The sequence below is a fragment of the Ambystoma mexicanum genome, chromosome 10 (assembly GCF_040938575.1).
Source record: "Ambystoma mexicanum isolate Mex_15411 chromosome 10, UKY_AmexF1_1, whole genome shotgun sequence".
Classification (NCBI taxonomy): Eukaryota; Metazoa; Chordata; class Amphibia; order Caudata; family Ambystomatidae; genus Ambystoma; species Ambystoma mexicanum.
The window spans coordinates 316,521,834-316,544,437 of NC_090932.1; the positions used below are offsets into that span (position 1 = coordinate 316,521,834).

Below are 22,604 nucleotides of genomic sequence, written 5' to 3' on the forward strand. Positions count from 1 at the left end.
CCTTCCTGAACTGTATAAGTGAGGAAACGAGTGATGTTGACGGGGAGGAGGTTCCAGATTCTTTGGCGTAGACAGAGATGGCCTGTCTTCTGGTTCTTTCCCTCCTGCAACAAACGGCAGGGTTCAAGTTTTCGGCTGAACGTTCTTACAGTAACTCACAATTTATTCAATCTCATGAGCTGAATGCAGTGGAAAAAAAAAATATATCACTCCCCCTAAACGCCACGTCACAGCGACAGGAGCTGCCCAGACATTTGAAGGCTAAGTTGGTCTACCAAGTGAGCACAAGACGCCTTCCCAGATACTAACGATAATTATCGTTCAGGAGTACAGATAAGGAGCCCTGCTGATCAGTCAGAGGCACGCACACACAGGAAGGAAGCGGAAGGCGTTGCAGGGGAGGGGCTGAGTGGGCTATAGCCCCAGGTCTTTTGGTTGTAGCCCCGAATAGAAGCTCAGGGACTACAATCAAAAGGCTATAGCTAGCCCCGAATCCTGCACGTCCTGACATTAGTTTAGCCCCCGATAGACCTAGCAACACTCCTGAGCGGAAGTGTATGCTGGTAATAAAAAGAGAGCAAATGACAAAAGATTACAAGTAGGGAAGCTGGAAGTTGCAATACAATAATAAACGAATTTGTGTGTTAGACCAACCCTTTCCAACTGCCACTGGGTATCAGATTCCACTTTTCTGCTGTTCCCCAAATTTTCCCAGGCAATCCCAAGAAAAGCGGCAGGGGGGTTGGAGTAAAACTCAACCCACTTCAACGTTATTAGTAACAAACAGAATCACATGGTCTGAGGTGGAGCCCTGGGCCTCAGGCATGATTGGAGTGGTCTGAAAGGGCGGGGTTTAAGGTTGGTATGTTATTGGGGCTGTGGTCAGAAAGTAATGAACTATGCAATGTAATACAGACCTATTCAAACCAGGGATGTGTGTCATTCTGCATGTATTAATGAATTAATTTGTATTGGTTGCTCTTAATATACAAAGTAAAGACTCACATCCTATTTAAGTATGGGTGATGTTTAAGAAGACATTTGGTACCTGAAACGCTAGCACAAATAGAGGGCAAAGACCGTCCCAAGCCAGCAACATTATACAGTTGTAGGATAGACGCTCTCGCTGCAACCCACTTTGTTGTGCGAAGGAAGGTGTCACTGGAGTGGCCTTTACTGTACCTCTTGTGAGGGAAGAAGGCATTTACATGTACTGTTCACATTACACGAGTGGGAAGCCTTCCATTCTGCAGTTGATGTCTAAATTGACCCGTTTTATGAGAAAGCGTACACTTCCGTTTCTTTGTTGTATTTATTTTGTGATTTCTCCATCCTGCACTCTCATACCAAGACAACCCTTTTGAGTGCCTTCAAGAATTGTGACCCGGCAATAGTGGCCGTTGTGGACAACTGTAAAAGATACTGACAGAGCAGAAAAGGCCTAAATAAATGAAGATGCAGTACACATTGGAACATGCTGTGCTTACCAGCTCAGTTTTGGAGGAGGATTACCTAAGGGCTTAAGCAATTGCTGCTCTACCCCCGCAGGACGGGGGTGGTACTAGAAGTTCTTTGTGGGTAGACTTACCACTTTACCTCTTTTTATAAACCTTTGATAGCGCCTCACATACAAGTGCCTAATTATTTTCTTCCAAAGACAGTTGACGAAAACCAGCAGCAGAATCATTCAGTTCTAAATCTGTGCAAAGTTGCAGCGGGTTTCACCTTGATCAGCCACAGCCAGCCGGAAAGCTCCTGGCTCAGACCTAGTCCCTATGGACTGTTTCAATAAGATCAAGTAGTCTGGGTCCCAGCATTCAGAAGTTACTTAAGCTAATCGTCTTCCACAGAGTTGTAAGAAAGACATGGTTATCCCAATTTTCAAAATGCGAGGAGTCGGACCCTAAATGTTCCTGCCATCTGCCTTCTTGATTCACATGCAGGGGAGTCGTGGATTGGGTTAAAACCCAGGTCTTTTCTGACACATAATTTGTAAAGGTTCAAATACAACTAAGCTAATGCTAAACCTCGCATTAATCCTTGACAAATAAGTACTGGGCTACAGGAGCAATATTTGTATCAGGGAGGTGGAGGGAGAGGGGGGGGATGGGTCATAAACTAGACAGCAGCCTTTGATTATATCGATTGTCCCAAATTTTGGGAGGTGCACTAGACATCGCCATAGATTGTAGCATTATGCAACATTGTGGTTGAGATACAATGTGATTTTATTAGGTTATGGTGGCCAGTTGACAGATCTTGCGCCCAGATTCCCATCCACACACCAGGTTAGGCAAGGATGCATGGTGGCAACCCGTCTCTTATTCCTTTTCTATTAATATTTCAACAAGATATATTTTTTTTAAAACAGTAGTTAGTGGTGCACCAGCAAATAGAAAAGGACAACAAAACAGCATAATACAAGGTAATAGTGACCTTGAGACAACAGTTCAGCATGCACTGTTTCCAAGTATCTACACAACAATTGACCAGAAGGAGAAGGTGCTATTCAGTCTGAGCAATTATGCAAGTAAGATGCCAATCCAGTAGGGACATTTTTAGGGTGTGAGCTCGGCTGGGACAACTGGGCATATACGTCCTCAATTATTTGCCCACAGTAATTCCCTAAACCATGCACTAATAAATGGGGATGGGTGCATCCAGGCTAAAAACACAGGCCAGTGCCATGTGCATCAATCTGCTCACTGTTTTGCCGGTTAGGACAAGGGATCCCCAAAAAGCACAAAATGTAATCAAGTGGTAAGTCAGTGTAAGCAATGATTAACAATTTTGTCGTTACCGCCGACCAGAATTTATTCACCGCCAGGCTAGATCTAAAAAGAAAAAATGGTGACACCCATCTTACATTTCGGGCAAGCACCATAGCTGTTAGGTGCATTTTTGAATGGAGGTTAATATAGCTTGGGACGAAAATTTAGATGTATTAGCCGGGGAAGGGATGACTGTTCATGGAAAAAGAACCTGGCCTGGATGCACACCTCACCTCATACTTTGTCTTCTAGTACACTTCTCAAAGCAAGTTCCCAACCTATTTTGTAGCGGAGAGAACAAGTACCTCTCCTTTCGGTAGCTAAATTATACAAATCAGATATAGTGTGTGTACAAGTACCTGGTTTTGTAATATGCTTATATAGGAGACCAGTTGCAGGTGGGTCAGGGAATGGATGAAACCCATTAACCAGCTTTCCCCCAATTCTGCAATACACACGTTCTGTGAATGATGGGGTTTCCATCTCGTGAAATTCCTATACACATAGGTAAGTGTCATGAATCTACAAATCATTCATCTTAAACAAGCCTAGCTTGTATTTTAATAACAATCCCTTTTACAAATGTAAATGGTAGCCCTTGTATTCTATTCAAGAATAAAAGTGACAACATAGGGTGGAGGCTGGTTGTACCTATTGTGCATTCTGCAACACGTCCTTTTAGTAGCAATGACCACATCATTAGATTGAAATTTGGGAGGGGAAAAAAAAAAAAGAGTGGACTCCACTGAAATCAATTCAATTCTGAGCTTGAAGACTTCCCAGTCTCACATTGAAATTATTGGAAAAGGGATTGAATCATGGCTATCAAAGCCTAGTTCTCCAACTCTGGAACATTCTGCCTCCCATACTAAAAAGGGACAAAAGGAAACTCCCAGGCCAGCCTCACTTGGTCCCTTCGCCCCCCTCCCCAACCCCAGACTGTAAATGATTCTCAGATACTAATATAGGTATTTTAGTGACAATACACAGGCATTTAAGGAGGATTAGCATCTTAATTAAAGAGCTAAATGCCATCATAGATATCGGGAGTTTGTTCAATTTCTGTACTTTACACCACGTCAGTCAATAAAGGGTTAGAATTAAAATCATGCAGGTTCTGAGGGGTCCTGGCCACCGTAATATCCAAGTACTTAACAAAACGTAATTTCATTTAGGGCCAGCCAATGTAGTAGGGAGCTTGGTGGTATCAGTCAATTGAAACAGCTCAGTATTATCCCAGTTGATCCGGAGTCCAGGATAGGGACCAACTTACTGGACAGAGGAGGAAGGTTTTCCTTAAGGTTCTTTACATACGCACCAGAGTTTAATTATACATCAGACAATCCGATGTCTGCATAATCCAGCTATAGGGCTTGCATATAGCAATCAAACCCACAACATAAATGTGGCTCCACCACTCATTCTTGTCAGCACAGCAAACATAAAATCCCCTTCCAAAGAATCAAATGCGTTCTTAGCGTCAAGTAAGGCGGCAACTGAATTTGGGCTAAATTTAGGATAGAACATTAAGGAGACTTCAAATTTTAGACATACTGGACCTTCCGGTGAAAAAAGCCACAATGGTCCGAGAGGCTCATTGATGGTAGTAAAAGAATAAGATGCTCAGCTAACATTTTGGCTAAGATTGTATCATCAAGGTTGATTATGGAAAGGGGTCGTATGATTTACAATGTAGTTTTTCTTTTTTAGTTTCGGGCATGACTAATATGAGCACGTCTCATGATGTGTAGAGCTTCCTGGTACATCCATAGTATTGTAGCCACTAATATGTTGCTAAACATTTTTAAGAACTCAGTCGGGAGCCTGCCTGGGCCAGGAACTGTGCCCAAATTAGAACTGCAATTACACTCAGGACCTTTTAACGGGCATATTCAATGGTGCCCTTGGCTCCTCAAACAAAGCAGATTGGCACGTTCCAGATAGAGATCAATCCAAGACTGTAGATTTAGGGGACTATAGATCAGCAGAATAGTCAACAAAAACACTGTTAATCCCATGCGTGGTGTGAACAAGTTAGCCCACCCTATTTTACAGGCCCGCGATATCACACTAGTTGTTAGTTTCTAACCGCGGCTTTCTTCTGGAGTGCATTTCTGGGCAGAACTCTGGTTAGTAACGCATTTAGTTTCCCTTTCAGCAAATTCAAAAAACCATAGTACACAATTCTCGAACTTGGAGGGCAATATCACCTGATTGAATCAGACTGTTGGGGTGCAATTGTCTTCCAGTGATTTCAGAGAAATCTCAAGTGTATCAAGAAATGTCCGGATAGACTTCAGGACTCAAGACTGCTTCGATATGGAAACTCCTTGAATATAGCATTTAAAGGATTTCCACACTGGGCCGTAATTGGAGAGTCCTCACTGATAAAAAACGTGTGAAATTTCTTTGACAGTGCTTGCTGAAAAGCATGTTCACAGAGAAGCAGGTTTAAGATGCCAATTAGTGACTTCCTTAACAAGAGCTTTTAGTTGAGCGTAAGCATGACAGCGGAGTGATCAGAGATAGTACTTGGTAGAACAGAGCACCCTACTGTCAACCTTGATGTCATAATTGATGTTACCCACATGTCTAATCTGGGAGTGCAAGTCATGAACTGTAGAGTGAAAGGTATATCCCTGCTCATGCCTATGCAATTTACGCCAGATGTCACCAAGTGTCATGTCTACCATATAATCATTTAAAGGGCGAGAAGGGCGGGTGGGGGTTCAGGGGGTTAAATCATGCAGGTAGTTTAAAATCTCCCCTAATTAACCTAACACGACCTAGAAATTTCCAGCACGGAGAAAAAAACAAAAAGAAAATATTTACCATTTACCTCAAGAGCATTGTCATTTGCAGCATAAAAATTAACCAGTACCAATTAAAGGCTTTTCATATTATCATTTACCATCATGTGCCTTCTGGGTCAACAATTACCCTTTCAAGTAGAAAACGCAAGTGTAATGTGCCATATCAGGACCCCTCTAGAACAAGTTGAGTAACCTGAATAACACTTATTAGGTCCCCAGAAATTGGCAAGCTTTCTAAGCGCATCAGCAACTAGTTGTGGTTCATGTAAGATATCCTTTGATGATTGAGATTTGAAACTTGGGCAGGTTTATGGAGGTCTCTCAAGTACCGGGTGCACATTTAAATAATGCCATAGGGCACCAGATGCTGTAGAACAAGCATATTGTGGACGCAATATATCAAAAGCGTTCCTACATCATTTTGGCAACTGCATCTTTCCACAGACATAATGTATACACAACTGCTGTACATCGGTATAGAACATACATTGAATCAAACTAAATCATCTTCCTTCCACCCTCACTGGCAAAACTCCAGGGCCACAAAATCCCAGGTAGTACTACAAGTACATTGGCCGTAAAATGACTCGTAAACTGCCTAAGCTCCTAACCTACTAATATAGAGTAAAGTACCAACACACCAGACTAGTTCCATTTCAGGGATATTCGGTTGCCACTTAGTCAACCAAATGCTTGTCCCTGTTCCTCAGAAAGTTTTTCCTGTGATGGAGTAGACAAAGAGGATCCAACACACTTTTCAATTTGGTTTGGGCCCAGCGCTTATACTCAATAGGAGGAAAAATATAATTCCCATTCTAACAAACGGCGAATTAGATCTGCTTAACTATTAAATACCTTTTCCCTTTCCTTAATAGGCACCCTTTGCTTGCACTGTATTATTTTACTGAAATAGTATTATAAGCAGCACATGCATTGTTATTTAATGTTGTCAACTAATAAAATAAATTGAAATCACTATGCTGGTCAGTCCTTGGTTTGGGAAAATTAATTCATAAGTCAGGTGAATATTGGTTTTCGCTTAATTTATAACATGTAATTTGCTTTTACGAAGGATTATAGATCTTTGAAATAAAGAGAATGTGGATTTGATTTGTAGTAGGGGGGGCTGCCACTGCTGCTGGCTGTGACTCATTGGTTCTGTTGAAGTGAAGCTTGTACTGCCAATGCTACACTGGTTTTGTGGAAGGGAACTTTGCCCTGCTGCTGCTTGTGATGGACCGATTCTGTTAGAGAGGTGTTTCCTCCTACCTGTACGCAACCCTTTCATGAGTGCGAGAAAAGCCTGCGCTACTGATGCTTTCGCATGGCAATGTGGAAGCTGCGAAGGCACATTTTCCAACCAATGCCTACAAAGGCATTCCTGGTATACAATACTGGTACATTGGCAAACCAGGCAGAATCTAGACATGAAGTTGACCCTGTTGGGTAAATTGGAAAGGTTTGAACCTGGCGGGCCATACCACTGACTGGGGGTTGGGGGGGCATGGGGAGGGGTGGTGGACATGTCATTTTCATTTCTGTCACTTTTGCAAATTGCTACCAATATTACAATATTTATGGTAAATGGGATAAGTGTTACATTTAAGTTATTTTATGTAGAGGCGAAACATTTGTAGATTTGCATGCAGGCAGAAACCGAACAATGAAACATTGTCACATGTAGGGCCCCTCCACACTCAGGTGAAGCAGGCGATCAATATGTGCATGTAGAGTTTAGCTGTATGAATGGCGGTCATGAGAGGCGATCAGAATAGGTATAAAATGCACACCTAATGGTATAGATGTATAGGAAGTATTTTTCGAATTTAGTAAAAGATTAAATATATGAGGTGAGGTTGCTCTATATATCAAGGGGTGTTTTCACAACCATGGCAAAGACCCGTCAGCAGTCAGGGAATAGGTTATTAAAGCTGGTCAAAGGGGTGGTTGCGGTCAGTTTGCAGGTAGCAAAAGTGCTGGAGGGCGAAGGGAAGATATGATCTCTGGTAAACAGGAGAGTTAATTGTTGTAAGGGATAGGCATTTATTAAACCTGCTGGGTTGTGTGAACAATGACTTCACCCAGGACACTTACGGAGATCAGTAGTAATACATTTCAGGAGAGCAATTTTGTTGTCAGAGTGGACGGAACTCATGTGAATAGGAAGGGTCAATAATCGGAAACCGAATAGGTTTGGGCAATACAGTTAGCAAACACGAATAGGTCAATGGAAATCTACGTGTCTTTCTGCCATCTTCACATGCTTAGGTGTTTTTAGGGCAGGTCTGTGTGTCATTAATAGGAATTCTGTTATTTTGTAACTAAGAGGCAAGGCTGCCACCAAATATGGAGAGGGGTGTGTTGAAAAGGTAAACCTTGCAAGTTGTAGGGGATTGTGTTTTAATGTCTGTGTCCAATGAACTGTGCAGGTTTTAGATTTCTCCGTACAGGGCAGCCAATCATGTTTTGGGGGATGCTTTTTAACGGTAATGGGGGGGCGGAGGGGGAGTGTATTAACTGTATATAATATGTGTTCTTTGTGTGGTTCAGGGAGACCAGGGTTACACAGACAGGAGACTACCGTACTAGGCCTGATGACATTTCTGGTAGAGGCGGAGAAAAACAAAAAGGTGAGGGAGAGGGATGCAGGAAGAGAGGGGAGAGCAATACAGGCACCTATCATTCTAGTCCTGATGACATTTCAGATAGTGCTGTGGGGCGGGGAAGACATACTATGTCCCGGGACAATTGTGATAGATTAAGCGCATCGAAGAAAGTAAGGGGAGGAGATAGGAAAAGGGAGAAGAGGAGAGAACAGAGCGTAAGCAGTCAAAAAGAGTGGACAAGCAAGAGGGAAGAGCGTATGAATCATTTTATGTTGTTAAAACATTTTTATCATCCAATTTGTTATTTTAGAGGTGTAGGCTTTCAGCGCAGTGTGTTACTCATAGGGATAGGCTTGATACCCTTCAGGTTTCTGGTCTGGTTGGCTAGAGCCCTCACTTTAGAGTGAGGTGGCATCTGATGGTACGACCACCCATAGATACCTTTCTGAGGCATATCTTGGTAAGGCCTTACTTGTACTATTGCACAGGCGGACCCAGCATCTTGAGTTTCTTGATTAGTCTAAAGTAGTGTGGGTCTGCTCTGGTAGTTTTGGGGAAGATGGCTCTGTAGTAGAAAGGGTCATACTAATGAAAAGAGTAAGAGATACAGCGGTGTTGTAGTGGAAAACTTTGCACTCCTTCTAGGCTCGAGTGAAGGTGAAATCTCAAAGGAATGGAAAGAATTTGGGCCGGTGTGTTTTAATAAGAGGTTGTCTTTTGTGCGCAGTTGAGGGATACATAGTTATAGAGGTGGTTATGATAAAGCAGCGAGTGCAGAGAGCTAGTGTGGGGAAAATCTTTTAAGGGATAGAAAATGAATTTTTGGGTAATTTTTGTATTGACGGGTTGGGGTTTTCTCCAATATCGGGATTTTTGTTGAAACATGGAAACGTCATTGAAATTTATGTCAAGTGCTCCGCGGACATAAAATACACATTTTTAAATATCATCAGGAATGGTTGAGGGAAACGAAGGGCAAGATGTCTAAACAATGGCCTGGTGAGGTGTCCAATGATAAGGATGTAATGGAAAATCTGGTTTGGTAAAATGAATTCTTAAGTCTGGTGATTATGGATTTTCACTTTATTTAAAACATGTAATTTTCTTTACGAAGGTTTATAGATCTTGAAAAATAAAGAGAATGTGAATTTGATTTGTAGTAAGGGGCTGTCACTGCTGCTACCTGCGACATATCTGTTCTGTTGAAGTGAAGCTTGTATTGTCAATGCCTGTGCTATACCGGTTTTGTGAAAGGGAACTATGCACTGCTGCCGCTTAGTGAGATAAGAGTGTGCTCTTTACTGTACTCAACCCTTTTCACGAGTGCGAGAGAAGCCTGTACTACTGCTGCTTTTGAATGGCAATATGGAAGCTGCGAAGGCACATTTTCCAACCACAACCTACAAAGGCATTACTGGTATAAAATACTGGTACATTGGCAAACCAGGCAGAATCTAGACATGAAGTTGACCCTCGCATTCGATTTCCGTATTTTCCATGTAAAACTGAACATGTCCATATGAAGGTTTGCTGGCATATTTTTGATCAACGTGCAGGACTGAAGCTGGGGACACGAAGGTGTCCCTGCCATATATGGTAATAGATAGAAGGTGGGACATAGTAAACGACAGTACTTCATGAATATATCAAGTACGATGTTTGAGGTGCTCCAAAAAGGGGCCTTGTGTGAGCCATAATTCACTTCGTTGTCTGCAGCCACAGCTTCCCCCTAAATGTTTAATGCTGGCTCCACCCTTTTGGTGATCAATGAAATTGCCAAGGGAAAAAACAAGTGTGAAAAACTGCAGCACTTTGGTCTCAAAATGCCACTGCAGCATCACTATTCCAATGAGCTTTAAAAAGGCGCACTTGCTATACTTTTTAAAGAAGTGTGGAGCAATGATTGGGATTGCATTTACACAAAAAGAAAAATGTTATTAAGTAGGGTAAACATGGGTTCAGCGTTGATTGGACACAGAACTGCCAAAAGAATAACGGTCATTCTGAATCCTCAGCCTGAACATTCGAAGAGGAACTGATACAAGTACAAGAGTGCCACAAGGTAAGTGCTTAGTAAAAAAAAAACTAAAAACACACACTTCTGCCTTACGGAAAACAGGTTGTGATGGTACATAAAAGTGATGAGAAAATAATATGGCAATGGCATATGGGTCCCCACTTATGTGGGCATAGGGCCTTGGCCTGAGCGTTTTAGCCAGACTACTCCATCCCCGTTAATAAGGGAAGAACGACAAACTACGGGACGGAAATGCAGGGTGACCAATATGCTGCGCTGTTGTGCAGTTATCAAACTCCATGGACCACACCTGGTAGCATTACACATAACAAAGGGGTGGTCAAGGACAGCCGACCAACACACTATCTGTTCTCACGCTCAGGTTGCACACAATCTCCTTTCTGCGCCTACATACTCTGGGAGCTTTACACACACTTATTCTCCTGCTGAGTCTTGGCTAGGTGTGTCCCCCGCTCCCGCTCCCCTTTTGGTGTCAGAATAGACACTGCTAGCCAGTCTTTCAACTCCAGTCAAAAGGTGCACTCCCTTCTCAGCAACTGTCTCAAACACATCAGTGCATGGTAGGTACCCAAGCATTAACTCAAAAGGGGCAGTACCTGTAGTAATGTGTGAAGTGACGGAGTAGGAGATAAGAAATGTGTCCAGCTCATCCTTAAAGTGCTACCTATTTTGTAGACACTCAAAATGTAGTCATACACGCCCCTCTGTGAGGATGAACACGGCCCATTGACCTGTTCTTTGGGAACATACCCACTCGAGAGTCCGCAGCCACACTTTAGCTCACTGTACTTTTCACAGATGGGAAATATAATTTGCATACAAGTCTTTTTATCCAGGGCAAACTAGAAGAAGTTGCCTGCGACGAGGAAACGCTCATCACAAACCCTAGTCGGGTAAAAACCAAACTGGAACAACAAGATTGGATTTGCACAAATGACAAAATCCAGCTGGACAAATCTCTGAAGCATCTTCCTCCATCTCACAACCGACTCAAGGAACCCCTTAAGTACTGTGAAAAATTCCCTGAAAAGGAACTAAGGAAAACCTTCATGCGTGCCCGCCTGAACCTACTCCTCACTCGGGAAATTCTGGCCATCAGATCGCTATCCCCGACATCAGACTGCCGCTTGTGCAGAGCTCCAGAACAAGTGGAATCACTGCGACACCTACTCATGTCATGCCCAGCGCTAACATTGGAAAGACAAACTTACCCAACACCACTCATCATCCAACCCTCGACACTGGAAGAGGAAACCTGTTGGTCGCGGCTGATAGCCGGCGACTCAGCCAAATGGTCCAGGACTGCTGCCAAATTCCTGACGGTGACATTGCAAAAAGCAAACACGCCAGCAGAGAAGCCACCACCAGTGGCCCGCGAGGCAGAGCCCTTGTAAAACTGGCAATAAGCCAAAGCCATTGAATTAAACCATCCCGAGTGGTGTTGCTAGGTAGAACATAATAAGATCTTCTAAAATACAAATTCATTTTGTAAAAACCTATATGGTTATAAACAAATAAAAAAATAAAATAAGTCTTTGTCCCGCCCACAAATGCTATGGCAATTCCATTCTACATTTCCTAGGGTCATCAAGACGTGGACCCCTTGCTCACTGTGCTCAGAGAGGCACAGCTCCACCTCACTCATGAGGCCCAACAAGGCCGAAACACGTGTGTGGGGTTGCTGTTGGTGCTCTTGTTCAGAAGAGAATTCCCCATAGCATTTTGGTGCTAAACTGCCCATGTGGGCGGGACAAAGAATGATATGCAAATGGATATTTCCCTCTCTGTGAAAGGTACAGTGAGCTAAAATGTGGCTTCAGACTCTTGTGTGGGTACCTTCCCAAAGAACATGTCATTTAGCTGCGTTTGTTCGCAAAGAGGGGCGCCTATGGACTATTTTGTAGACACATTTGGACAGCCCCTTCAAATTACGATTCACTCCCTCCTCTAAACAGTTGCATTGAGGATGGTAAAGTAAGGTACACTTGTGGACAATATTAGGTGTACTGAGGAAATCTGTCATTTCATAGGATCTAACCAGAACACCATTGTCTGAAATCAATTCCTTAAGAAAATCCTGACTAACGCTATTTCTAGAAATCTCTTCATACGCACAAAAGTCCCTTTGCCAATACGCTACTCATTCAGCCATTTAGAATAGTAATCGATTAGAGTCACTTAATTGCTTTAGTCATAAAACCGAACTAGAAAAGAACTAACAATATCAATGTCTGTCATGGTCTTACTGGCATTGCAAAACGAGTCATTGGCAAACTCTTTAAATAGTAACCTTGTCACTGGCCTGAAAGAACAAAAAAAGTATTAAAAAAAGATATGCACTACTCGCTCCACATATTCATCTAGGTTATGCCACCAAAATTCTTCTGTAAATTTGCACTATGTGCCAAAAGTCCATCAATGCCCACGATGGGCCAGAGTGAAAAGTCTAGGACCAGCATCTTGCGGTGGTACAATTTTCTCAAGATGCATAAGGCGTCCATTCCTCTTACTCAATGCTGCTAAAGATCTGTACCTCGCTTTGAAGAATGTGTTCTGGAGGCCAACCGTCTCAAAAGGTACCATCCCTCAACGGACCTTCCTGCCATGCCTTTTCAAATGCACCTAAGTCATTAACCCACATCACCAATGAATCAGCATGCCACACATCAACCCTGGGTAGACATTGCAAGAAACCTCACATTCAGCATTACCCTCAAAAGATTTACTGGGCATGGCCAACATGGACATGTAATCTGCCTCAATGTTTTCCTACCAGGAATGTAATCTGGATGCAAGCAGAATTGCTGAAATGTAGCTACTTATTTCAATAATATACAACAAACTTCACCCCAACAACTTGGGGATAGTTGTGGGGAGAGCTTTGTTTCACTAACGGTTTTTGGTCAGTGAGCAATGTGAATACCCTGCCCCAGAGGTCCAGTTTAACATGTTCTGCAGCCTCCTGTGCAAACATGGAGTAATTCACTTTGGGTCATTCACATTTAAGACGTAAGCTAAGGTTCTGATCTCATCCTCAAATGATGACAATCCTGAGCCCATGCCATATGCACAGGCATCTACAAAGTGTGACTTATTCTTAACATTGAAACCATGCAGAGGACTAGCCTACTTAAAGCCATTCTTGATGTTGCTAAAGACTGCTCCATTTCATCAAGGCACGCATACACTGTTCCCTTCCTTTCTTCAGGCAGGATCTCAAAAGTTCAGTCATGTGAGAAAAGCATTTAATAAAACATGCATAGAACTCAGCTAAGCCCAGGAAGGACCTTAATTGTCGGCATCTTTCGAGCAAGTTGCTTTCCCCTATAGCCTTAGCTTCAGGTAGTGAAGCTTTTGGATAGGTGCCTTTACCTGAAATAGTGTACCACAGATACTCACCTTTTGGGACTACGTTCAACATTTCTCAAATCTCAGTGTCATCCCGCATTCACGCAGCAATCTGAGAAGCTGGTATAAGCCCTTATCGTGTTCTTCCCTTGTTTCACCATAAATCAGTATCATCCTGGAAGGCGACAACTCCAGGTATGCCCTTCAATAGATAACTGTACTGGCCAAACTAACGGGGAGATATCTGAAGCTAATCAATCAGGCATGATGAAAACTGTAAGGTCCATCAATACTTCACGAAGATGCCCCTGGTGGTAGTTGCTCCTCTTAGCAAGCGAGGGATAAAGTGAATTTGGGTTGAAGTACCGGTATCACCAGGGCGCTGGTTCATTGAAGAAATTACTCTTTGTATGATTGTATACAGATTTTACAAAGACGTGCAGCAGTCTTGCCTCTTATTTGTTGGTGATTTTTTAATACACTCAGCCGACACGCGCTTCGACACAACATGGAACATGGGTCTTTTTCAAGGCTGCGGTGAAAGAACAAGGTGTGATGCATATGAAGTTTAGAAAAATAATCACCCGAGTGGAGATGACCAGTGCAGTGTTTCGGACAGTGAATTTATATAGTTTAGGTGAGAATAAGACATTGTTGCGTCGTTCGTGAGATTTCAATAGACACATTTACAGGCATGGTGTACAAGGTTGTGTGTATACAGAGTGGTGTGAAACAGGTGTACTGGTTGTTGTGAGTCACAGCAAAGGTTGTTTGGGCTTTTGTGTAGGCATGCCACTGCCATAGTGGTATTAACTGGCCATTGACAGTAGCAGGTGCGAATACCTGGGGATACAATAGCAGTACCTCGCAAATGTCTAATACTTATCCACAAACAAAAACTGTTGGCTTTGCCAGTGCTTGTTTTAAACAGGACTTCAGTGAAGGACACGCATAGTGCTTATAAATGAGTGGCTAAAGGCAGACCTGGTTTAGTTCTTTTTATTACACCAATTGCATGTTTACAGCTCCAATTAATACATTAACTGTTATATGAATTCTAATGCGCCTGTACACAAGTGTTTCTAGGCGCGACAAGGGAGGGTAGACAGATGTAGGACAAAACAAACAAACAATCTTACTAGGCCTTGTGTCATTCTGATTATGAGGGTGAAGTGGCAAGAACGCAGTAAGTGCTTCCAGGGTGGTAGCTCAGTAAAGGGGTAGGGGACTGTAGGGTTGCAGATACAGTCCCTAAGTGGGTGGGAGGGCCGGAGGCAGGGCAAGGGGCTACTAGTCACAGGTAGTGCAGGAGCCTAATGCCAGGTGCCAGTGAGGTTCAGTGGGAGGCCAGGTAACCAGTTGGCACAGCAGACAGGAGCATCAGAAGGGAGAAGAGGGCGACAAGTCTTGCAGTCCTGTTCTGGATTAGTTGCAAAGGGCGAAGAGGAGAGGCATGCATATTTAGAAAAAGGCTATTGCAGTACTCCAGGCTAGAGAGAACCAGGGATCTGGAGACAGTGAGCTTCTGGGGGAAAGTGAGAAAAGGAAGCATAACTCTGAGGAGGTGCATTCTTAAGAGATGTCCGAGATGTGAGGAGAGGAGGAGTCAAAGATGACCCCAAGGTTCTTAGCCTCGCAGGAAGGCGCGAGTGGAGAGCCCAGGGTAGGTGACCAGAGTGCAAGCGGGAACAGGGGTCCCAGTGAGAAGGATCTTAATTTTACTGGCATTAAGGCAGATTGTTGGAGGCACACCATTCCTGAATCGCGGATAGACAGGCAGGAATGAGTGAAAGATCAGAGGGGGCTGAAGTAGAGCCGTTAGAAGACTACTTTGAAAAAACACTGGCAGGCACTTTTGAGTGCAAAGTTTCATGGTACAGCTCCATTAAAGCAAGCTCAACGAGTTCCAATGAGGAGGTGTTTGGGGCAGCAAGTGGGTGGAAACGGGCGTAGGGATTAATATTTCCATGACAAGTCAATGGGCGGGCCAATACCCAAACACACCTTCAGCTTTGTGTTCATCCTCATATGCCATTTCTCCCCACCTGTACTCCAGTGCAATAGACGGCTTAGTGGCCCTGCAACCTAATAGTCCAAACTAAAAATGTATATTTGTATAAAAGAGATGGAGATGAGAGGCTGACTGGACGTGAACAGCCATTCCGAAACAAAAGAAGCAGCTGGTACAGTAACATCAACACTCAGACCTGCGAGTATAAGCGTGCTATATATAATGTGTCAAATCAAAACTAAAATAACCAGCTACTTTTTAGTGCACAACAAGAAGGCAGCACTTTTTGAATCCCGCCAGGGGTTGATCAAGGGGATCGGTCGCCATGGTTTAAATTGTAATATTTCTATGAATAGACTACTTGTTATAACCTTCACATCCATTATTTTTGTTGGGGAGAGGTGGTAACGGATCGGTCAGGAAATGTATTTTTGCGGGAGTGGGGGGATGGAGGGCTTGTGCCGTGTGCAATTGAAATCTAAGAGTTTTTAATGTCCAGGTACAGAAATGCCTGGCAAAATCAGCAAGCACTGAAACGCTAGTCCAATTTCAAATATGTAAAAGGTATTGGAATGAGACAATATCTCGGTAACATCGAGAAGTGTTCATTTGATTAAAGGCATCACTCTCAAACTACTGACTCTCCAAATCGTTTGATGGGTGAAGCCAATGGGAACTAGTACATTTTTGACTGTAGGTATAGGGTTTCCTAGGTGTATAGAGTCGAATGAGTCTCTAGAAGACAAGTGGTATGTTGTGAGGGTGGGCATGTATCCCTGGGTGAGAGGTATGCGTAAATCCCACGGAGAAACAGAGTACTCCGGTTTGTACAAACGGGGCACTCGATCCTTGCCTCATTCAAATGAAGCCCCACTGTCTAAAAAATATACCACCTCACTTCGACCAACCCCTCCCCCGCCCTCTCTGAAGGACCCCGTACTTACAAGAAGGAACAGAGAACAAGCGGGCTCAGCGGATCCCGATATTCACTGCCGTTGCCTGGCACTGAAGAATTGGCTGCGGCGGTGGTACCAGGGGGAATGGTGGTCCACGCCGCAGTGGTACTGTTACTGGAGGAGATAAAGGAGACGCACTGCAGGAGCAGCACACACAGCAGAAGGAGCAGCTGTCCACCCAGAAGCAGGTAGCTAAGCGCCCAGGCATGCGCCATCGCCACCCTTCAACACATTACACCTCGAATCCAGACAATACTTCTTCCCTAGAAGAGCCGGTAGGTCGCTACCATTTTTCACATTAGAGGAACGGACCCAGCAACGAATCTATAACAAGTGACCCACACGTCACGTTTTACGTAGGGCACGCCCTAAACGGCTTCTTCCCGAGTTGACAGTGACAGCACCATAGCTCCGTTTTGGCACTTGCGGAAGTAGTGTAGGCGGCGCGCGTGTAGTTGTAATTGCACGGTTGATACTAGTTCCCATCCGAGAAACGGACCATCGGTTGTTAGGGCCATTTCTCAGATGGGAAATAGCTGCTTCAGTGTGAGTGAGCTAGTTCCCATTAGAGAAATTGCCCTTTTTTGCCCCCTAGTGGCTAAGTCCTGCATAATAATGGGAACTAGCCCACTCACACAGAGAAGGCTAGTTCCCATTAGAGAAAAGGCCCTTTTTGCTCCCCTAGTGGCCAAGTCCTGCATAATAATGGGAACTAGCCCACTCACACAGAGAAGGCTAGTTCCCATTAGAGAAATGGCCCTTTTGCCCCTAGTGGCCAAGTCCTGCATAATAATGGCAACTAGCCTCCTCTAACTGAGAAGGCTAGTTCCCATTAGAGAAATGGCCCTTTTTGCTCTCCTAGTGGCCAAGTCCTGCATAATAATGCGAACTAGCCTACTCACACTGAGAAGGCTAGTTCCCATTAGAGAAATGGCCCTTTTTGCCCCTAGTGGCCAAGTCCTGTATAATAATGGGAACTAGCCCACTCACACAGAGAAAGCTAGTTCCCATTAGACAGATGGCCCTTGTTGCTCCCCTAGTGGCCAGGTCCTGCATAATAATGGGAACTAGCCCACTCACACAGAGAAGGCTAGTTCCCATTAGAGAAATGGCCCTTTTTGCCCCTAGTGGCCAAGTCCTGCTATTTCCCATTAGATAAGTGGCCCTTTTTGGCCCTAGTGGCTTCTCTGTGTGAATGGGCTAGTTCCCATTATTATGCAGGACTTGGCCACTAGGGGGCAAAAAAGGGCCATTTCTCTAATGGGAACTAGCCTTCTCTGTGTGAGTGGGCTAGTTCCCATTATTATGCAGGACTTAGCCACAAGGGGGCAAAACAGGGCCATTTCTCTAATGGGAACTAGCTCACTCACACTGAAGCAGCTATTTCCCACTCACACTGAAGCGGCTATTTCCCATTAGAGAAAAGGCCCTCTGACCTGGAAAGGCAGAAAGGTCCTCTCGTCTAATGGGAACTAGCCCACTCACACTGAAGCGGCTATTTCCCATTAGAGAAGCGGCCCTCCGACCTGGAAAGGCAAAAAGGTCCTCTCTAATGGGAACTAGCCCACTCACACTGAAGCAGCTATTTCCCATTAGAGAAGCGGCCCTCTGACCTGGAAAGGCAGAAAGGTCCTCTCGTCTAATGGGAACTAGCCCATTCACACTGAAGCAGCTATTTCCCATTAGAGAAGCGGCACTCCGACCTGCAGAGGCAGAAAGGTCCTCTCGTCTAATGGGAACTAGCCCACTCAGACTGAAGCAGCTATTTTCCATTAGAGAAACGGCCCTCTGACCTCGAAAGGCAGAAAGGTCCTCTCGTCTAATGGGAACTAGCCCATTCACACTGAAGCAGCTATTTCCCATTAGAGAAGCGGCCATCTGACCTGGAAAGGCAGAAAGGTCCTCTCATCTAATGGGAACTAGCCCATTCACACTGAAGCAGCTGTTTCCCATTAGGGAAGTGGCCCTCTGACCTGGAAAGGCAGAAAGGTTCTCTCGTCTAATGGGAACTAGCCCACTCACACTGAAGCAGCTGTTTCCCATTAGAGAAGCGGCCATCTGACCTGGAAAGGCAGAAAGGTCCTCTCGTCTAATGGGAACTAGCCCATTCACACTGAAGCAGCTATTTCCCATTAGAGAAGCGGACCTCCGACCTGCAGAGGCAGAAAGGTCCTCTCGGCTAATGGGAACTAGCCCACTCACACTGAAGCAGCTATTTCCCATTAGAGAAACGGCCCTACGACCTGGAAAGGCAGAAAGGTCCTCTCGGCTAATGGGAACTAGCCCACTCAGACTGAAGCAGCTATTTCCCATTAGAGAAGCGGCCCTCCGACCTGCAGAGGCAGAAAGGACCTCTCGTCTAATGGGAACTAGCCCACTCACACTGAAGCAGCTATTTCCCATTAGAGAAGCGGCCCTCTGACCTGGAAAGGCAGAAAGGTCCTCTCGTCTAATGGGAACTAGCCCAATCACACTGAAGCAGCTATTTCCCATTAGAGAAACGGCCCTCCGACCTGCAGAGGCAAAAAGGTCCTCTCGTCTAATGGGAACTAGCCCACTCAGACTGAAGCAGCAATTTCCCATTAGAGATGCGGCCCTCCGACCTGCAGAGGCAGAAAGGTCCTCTCGTCTAATGGGAACTAGCCCACTCACACTGAAGCAGCTATTTCCCATTAGACAAACGGCCCTCTGACCTGGAAAGGCAGAAAGGTCCTCTCGTCTAATGGGAACTAGCCCATTCACACTGAAGCAGCTATTTCCCATTAGAGAAGCGGCCCTCCGACCTGCAGAGGCAGAAAGGTCCTCTCGTCTAATGGGAACTAGCCACTCAGACTGAAGCAGCTATTTCCCATTAGAGAAGCGGCCCTCTGACCTGGAAAGGCAGAAAGGTCCTCTCGTCTAATGGGAACTAGCCCATTCACACTGTAGCAGCTATTTCCCATTAGAGAAGCGGCCCTCCAACCTGCAGAGGCAGAAAGGTCCTCTCGTCTAATGGGAACTAGCCCACTCACACTGAAGCAGCTATTTCCCATTAGAGAAGCGGCCCTCTGACCTGGAAAGGCAGAAAGGTCCTCTCGTCTAATGGGAACTAGCCCACTCACACTGAAGCAGCTATTTCCCATTAGACAAACGGCCCTCTGACCTGGAAAGGCAGAAAGGTCCTCTCGTCTAATGGGAACTAGCCCATTCACACTGAAGCAGCTATTTCAAATTAGAGATGCGGCCCTCCGACCTGCAGAGGCAGAAAGGTCCTCTCGTCTAATGGGAACTAGCCCACTCACACTGAAGCAGCTATTTCCCATTAGACAAACGGCCCTCTGACCTGGAAAGGCAGAAAGGTCCTCTCGTCTAATGGGAACTAGCCCACTCAGACTGAAGCAGCTATTTCCCATTAGAGATGCGGCCCTCCGACCTGCAGAGGCAGAAAGGTCCTCTTGTCTAATGGGAACTAGCCCACTCAGACTGAAGCAGCTATTTCCCATTAGAGAAACGGCCCTCTGACCTCGAAAGGCAGAAAGGTCCTCTCGTCTAATGGGAACTAGCCCATTCACACTGAAGCAGCTATTTCCCATTAGAGAAGCGGCCATCTGACCTGGAAAGGCAGAAAGGTCCTTTCGTCTAATGGGAACTAGCCCATTCACACTGAAGCAGCTATTTCCCATTAGAGAAGCGGCCCTCCGACCTGGAAAGGCAGAAAGGTCCTCTCGTCTAATGGGAAATAGCCCACTCACACTGAAGCAGCTATTTCCCATTAGAGAAGCGGCCCTCTGACCTGGAAAGCCAGAAAGGTCCTCTCGTCTAATGGGAACTAGCCCATTCACACTGTAGCAGCTATTTCCCATTAGAGAAGCGGCCCTCCGACCTGCAGAGGCAGAAAGGTTCTCTCGTCTAATGGGAACTAGCCCACTCACACTGAAGCAGCTATTTCCCATTAGAGAAGCGGCCCTCTGACCTGGAAAGGCAGAAAGGTCCTCTCGTCTAATGGGAACTAGCCCATTAACACTGAAGCAGCTATTTCCCATTAGAGAAACGGCCCTCCGACCTGCAGAGGCAAAAAGGTCCTCTCGTCTAATGGGAACTAGCCCACTCAGACTGAAGCAGCTATTTCCCATTAGAGAAGCGGCCCTCCGACCTGCAGAGGCAGAAAGGTCCTCTCGTCTAATGGCAACTAGCCCACTCACACTGAAGCAGCTATTTCCCATTAGAGAAACGGCCCTCTGACCTGGAAAGGCAGAAAGGTCCTCTCGTCTAATGGGAACTAGCCCATTCACACTGAAGCAGCTATTTCCCATTAGAGAAGCGGCCCTCTGACCTGCAGAGGCAGAAAGGTCCTCTCGTCTAATGGGAACTAGCCCACTCACACTGAAGCAGCTATTTCCCATTAGAGAAGCGGCCCTCTGACCTGGAAAGGCAGAAAGGTCCTCTCGTCTAATGGGAACTAGCCCATTCACACTGAAGCAGCTATTTCCCATTAGAGAAGCGGCACTCCAACCTTCAGAGGCAGAAAGGTCCTCTCGTCTAATGGGAACTAGCCCAGTCACACTGAAGCAGCTATTTTCCATTCGAGAAACGGCCCTCTGACCTCGAAAGGCAGAAAGGTCCTCTCGTCTAATGGGAACTAGCCCATTCACACTGAAGCAGCTATTTCCCATTAGAGAAGCAGCCATCTGACCTGGAAAGGCAGAAAGGTCCTCTCATCTAATGGGAACTAGCCCATTCACACTGAAGCAGCTATTTCGCATTAGAGAAGCGGCCCTCCGACCTGGAAAGGCAGAAAGGTCTTCTCGTCTAATGGGAACTAGCCCACTCACACTGAAGCAGCTATTTCCCAATAAAGAAGCGGCCCTGTGACCTGGAAAGGCAGAAATGTCCTCCCGTCTAATGGGAACTAGCCCATTCACACTGAAGCAGCTATTTCCCATTAGAGAAACGGCCCTCCGACCTGCAGAGGCAAAAAGGTCCTCTCGTCTAATGGGAACTAGCCCACTCAGACTGAAGCAGCTATTTCCCATTAGAGAAGCGGCCCTCCGGCCTGCAGAGGCAGAAAGGTCCTCTCGTCTAATGGGAACTAGCCCACTTACACTGAAGCAGCTAAAGCAGCTATTTCCCATTAGAGAAGCGGCCCTGCGACCTGCAGAGGCAGAAAGGTCCTCTCGTCTAATGGGAACTAGCCCACTCACACTGAAGCAGCTATTTCCCATTAGAGAAACGGCCCTCTGACCTGGAAAGGCAGAAAGGTCCTCTCGTCTAATGGGAACTAGCCCATTCACACTGTAGCAGCTATTTCCCATTAGAGAAACAGCCCTCCGACCTGGAAAGGCAAAAAGGTCCTCTCGTCTAATGGGAACTAGCCCATTCACACTGAAGCAGCTATTTCCCATTAGAGAAACGGCCCTCTGACCTGGAAAGGCAGAAAGGTCCTCTCGGCTAATGGGAACTAGCCCATTCACACTGAAGCAGCTATTTCCCATTAGAGAAACGGCCCTCTGACCTGGAAAGGCAGAAAGGTCCTCTTGTCTAATTGGAACTAGCCCATTCACACTGAAGCAGCTATTTCCCATTAGAGAAGCGGCCCTCCGACAAATGTAGGGGAGGACTGGTCCAAGACGATCCCCCTCGCCTGCACTTTCTCCCCAGGTGAGGACTATGGCTCTCTTGGGCGTCCCCTCATGCCACCCGGGCCCAGGTGGTGGAGGGCTCACCCACTGGAGACATTGCCCGCACGTATTAATTGCCCACACGTATTAAAATTTAGCTAGGCCTAGAAACCATTTTGTCTGGCAAAGATGGTGTGAGCTCAGCGCACTGTAGCACGGCCCCCACCCTTGGAGGGTTTCAGTCATCCTTGTTGCCGCAGCACCCTGGTAGATCCGCTGCGAACACGTTCCCACGAACCAGACGGACATGAGCTAGTGTAATACACTAACATTGTAACAGTTCACCTCCCGCAGTGTATCGTATCATCGCTCCCAGCATGACCCGGCCAGCAGGCCTAGGCAAATGAAAAAAAACAGTAAAATGGTCGTCACATGCCAGACAATATTTGTATATTAATGTTGAG

The 22,604-nt window shown here is 45.5% G+C and overlaps 1 protein-coding gene across 1 annotated transcript in view; it reads right to left on the bottom strand.

The window, feature by feature from the left end:
• TM2D2 (TM2 domain containing 2) overlaps positions 1–16,868 on the bottom strand; it is a 48,683-nt gene extending 31,815 nt beyond the window's left edge. The window contains exon 1 of the mRNA XM_069617918.1: positions 16,532–16,868. Within this exon, the coding sequence (XP_069474019.1) occupies positions 16,532–16,758 (227 nt within the window). The 5' untranslated portion in view covers positions 16,759–16,868. The remainder of the gene's footprint in view (positions 1–16,531) is intronic.
• Positions 16,869–22,604: the final 5,736 nt, after the last annotated feature.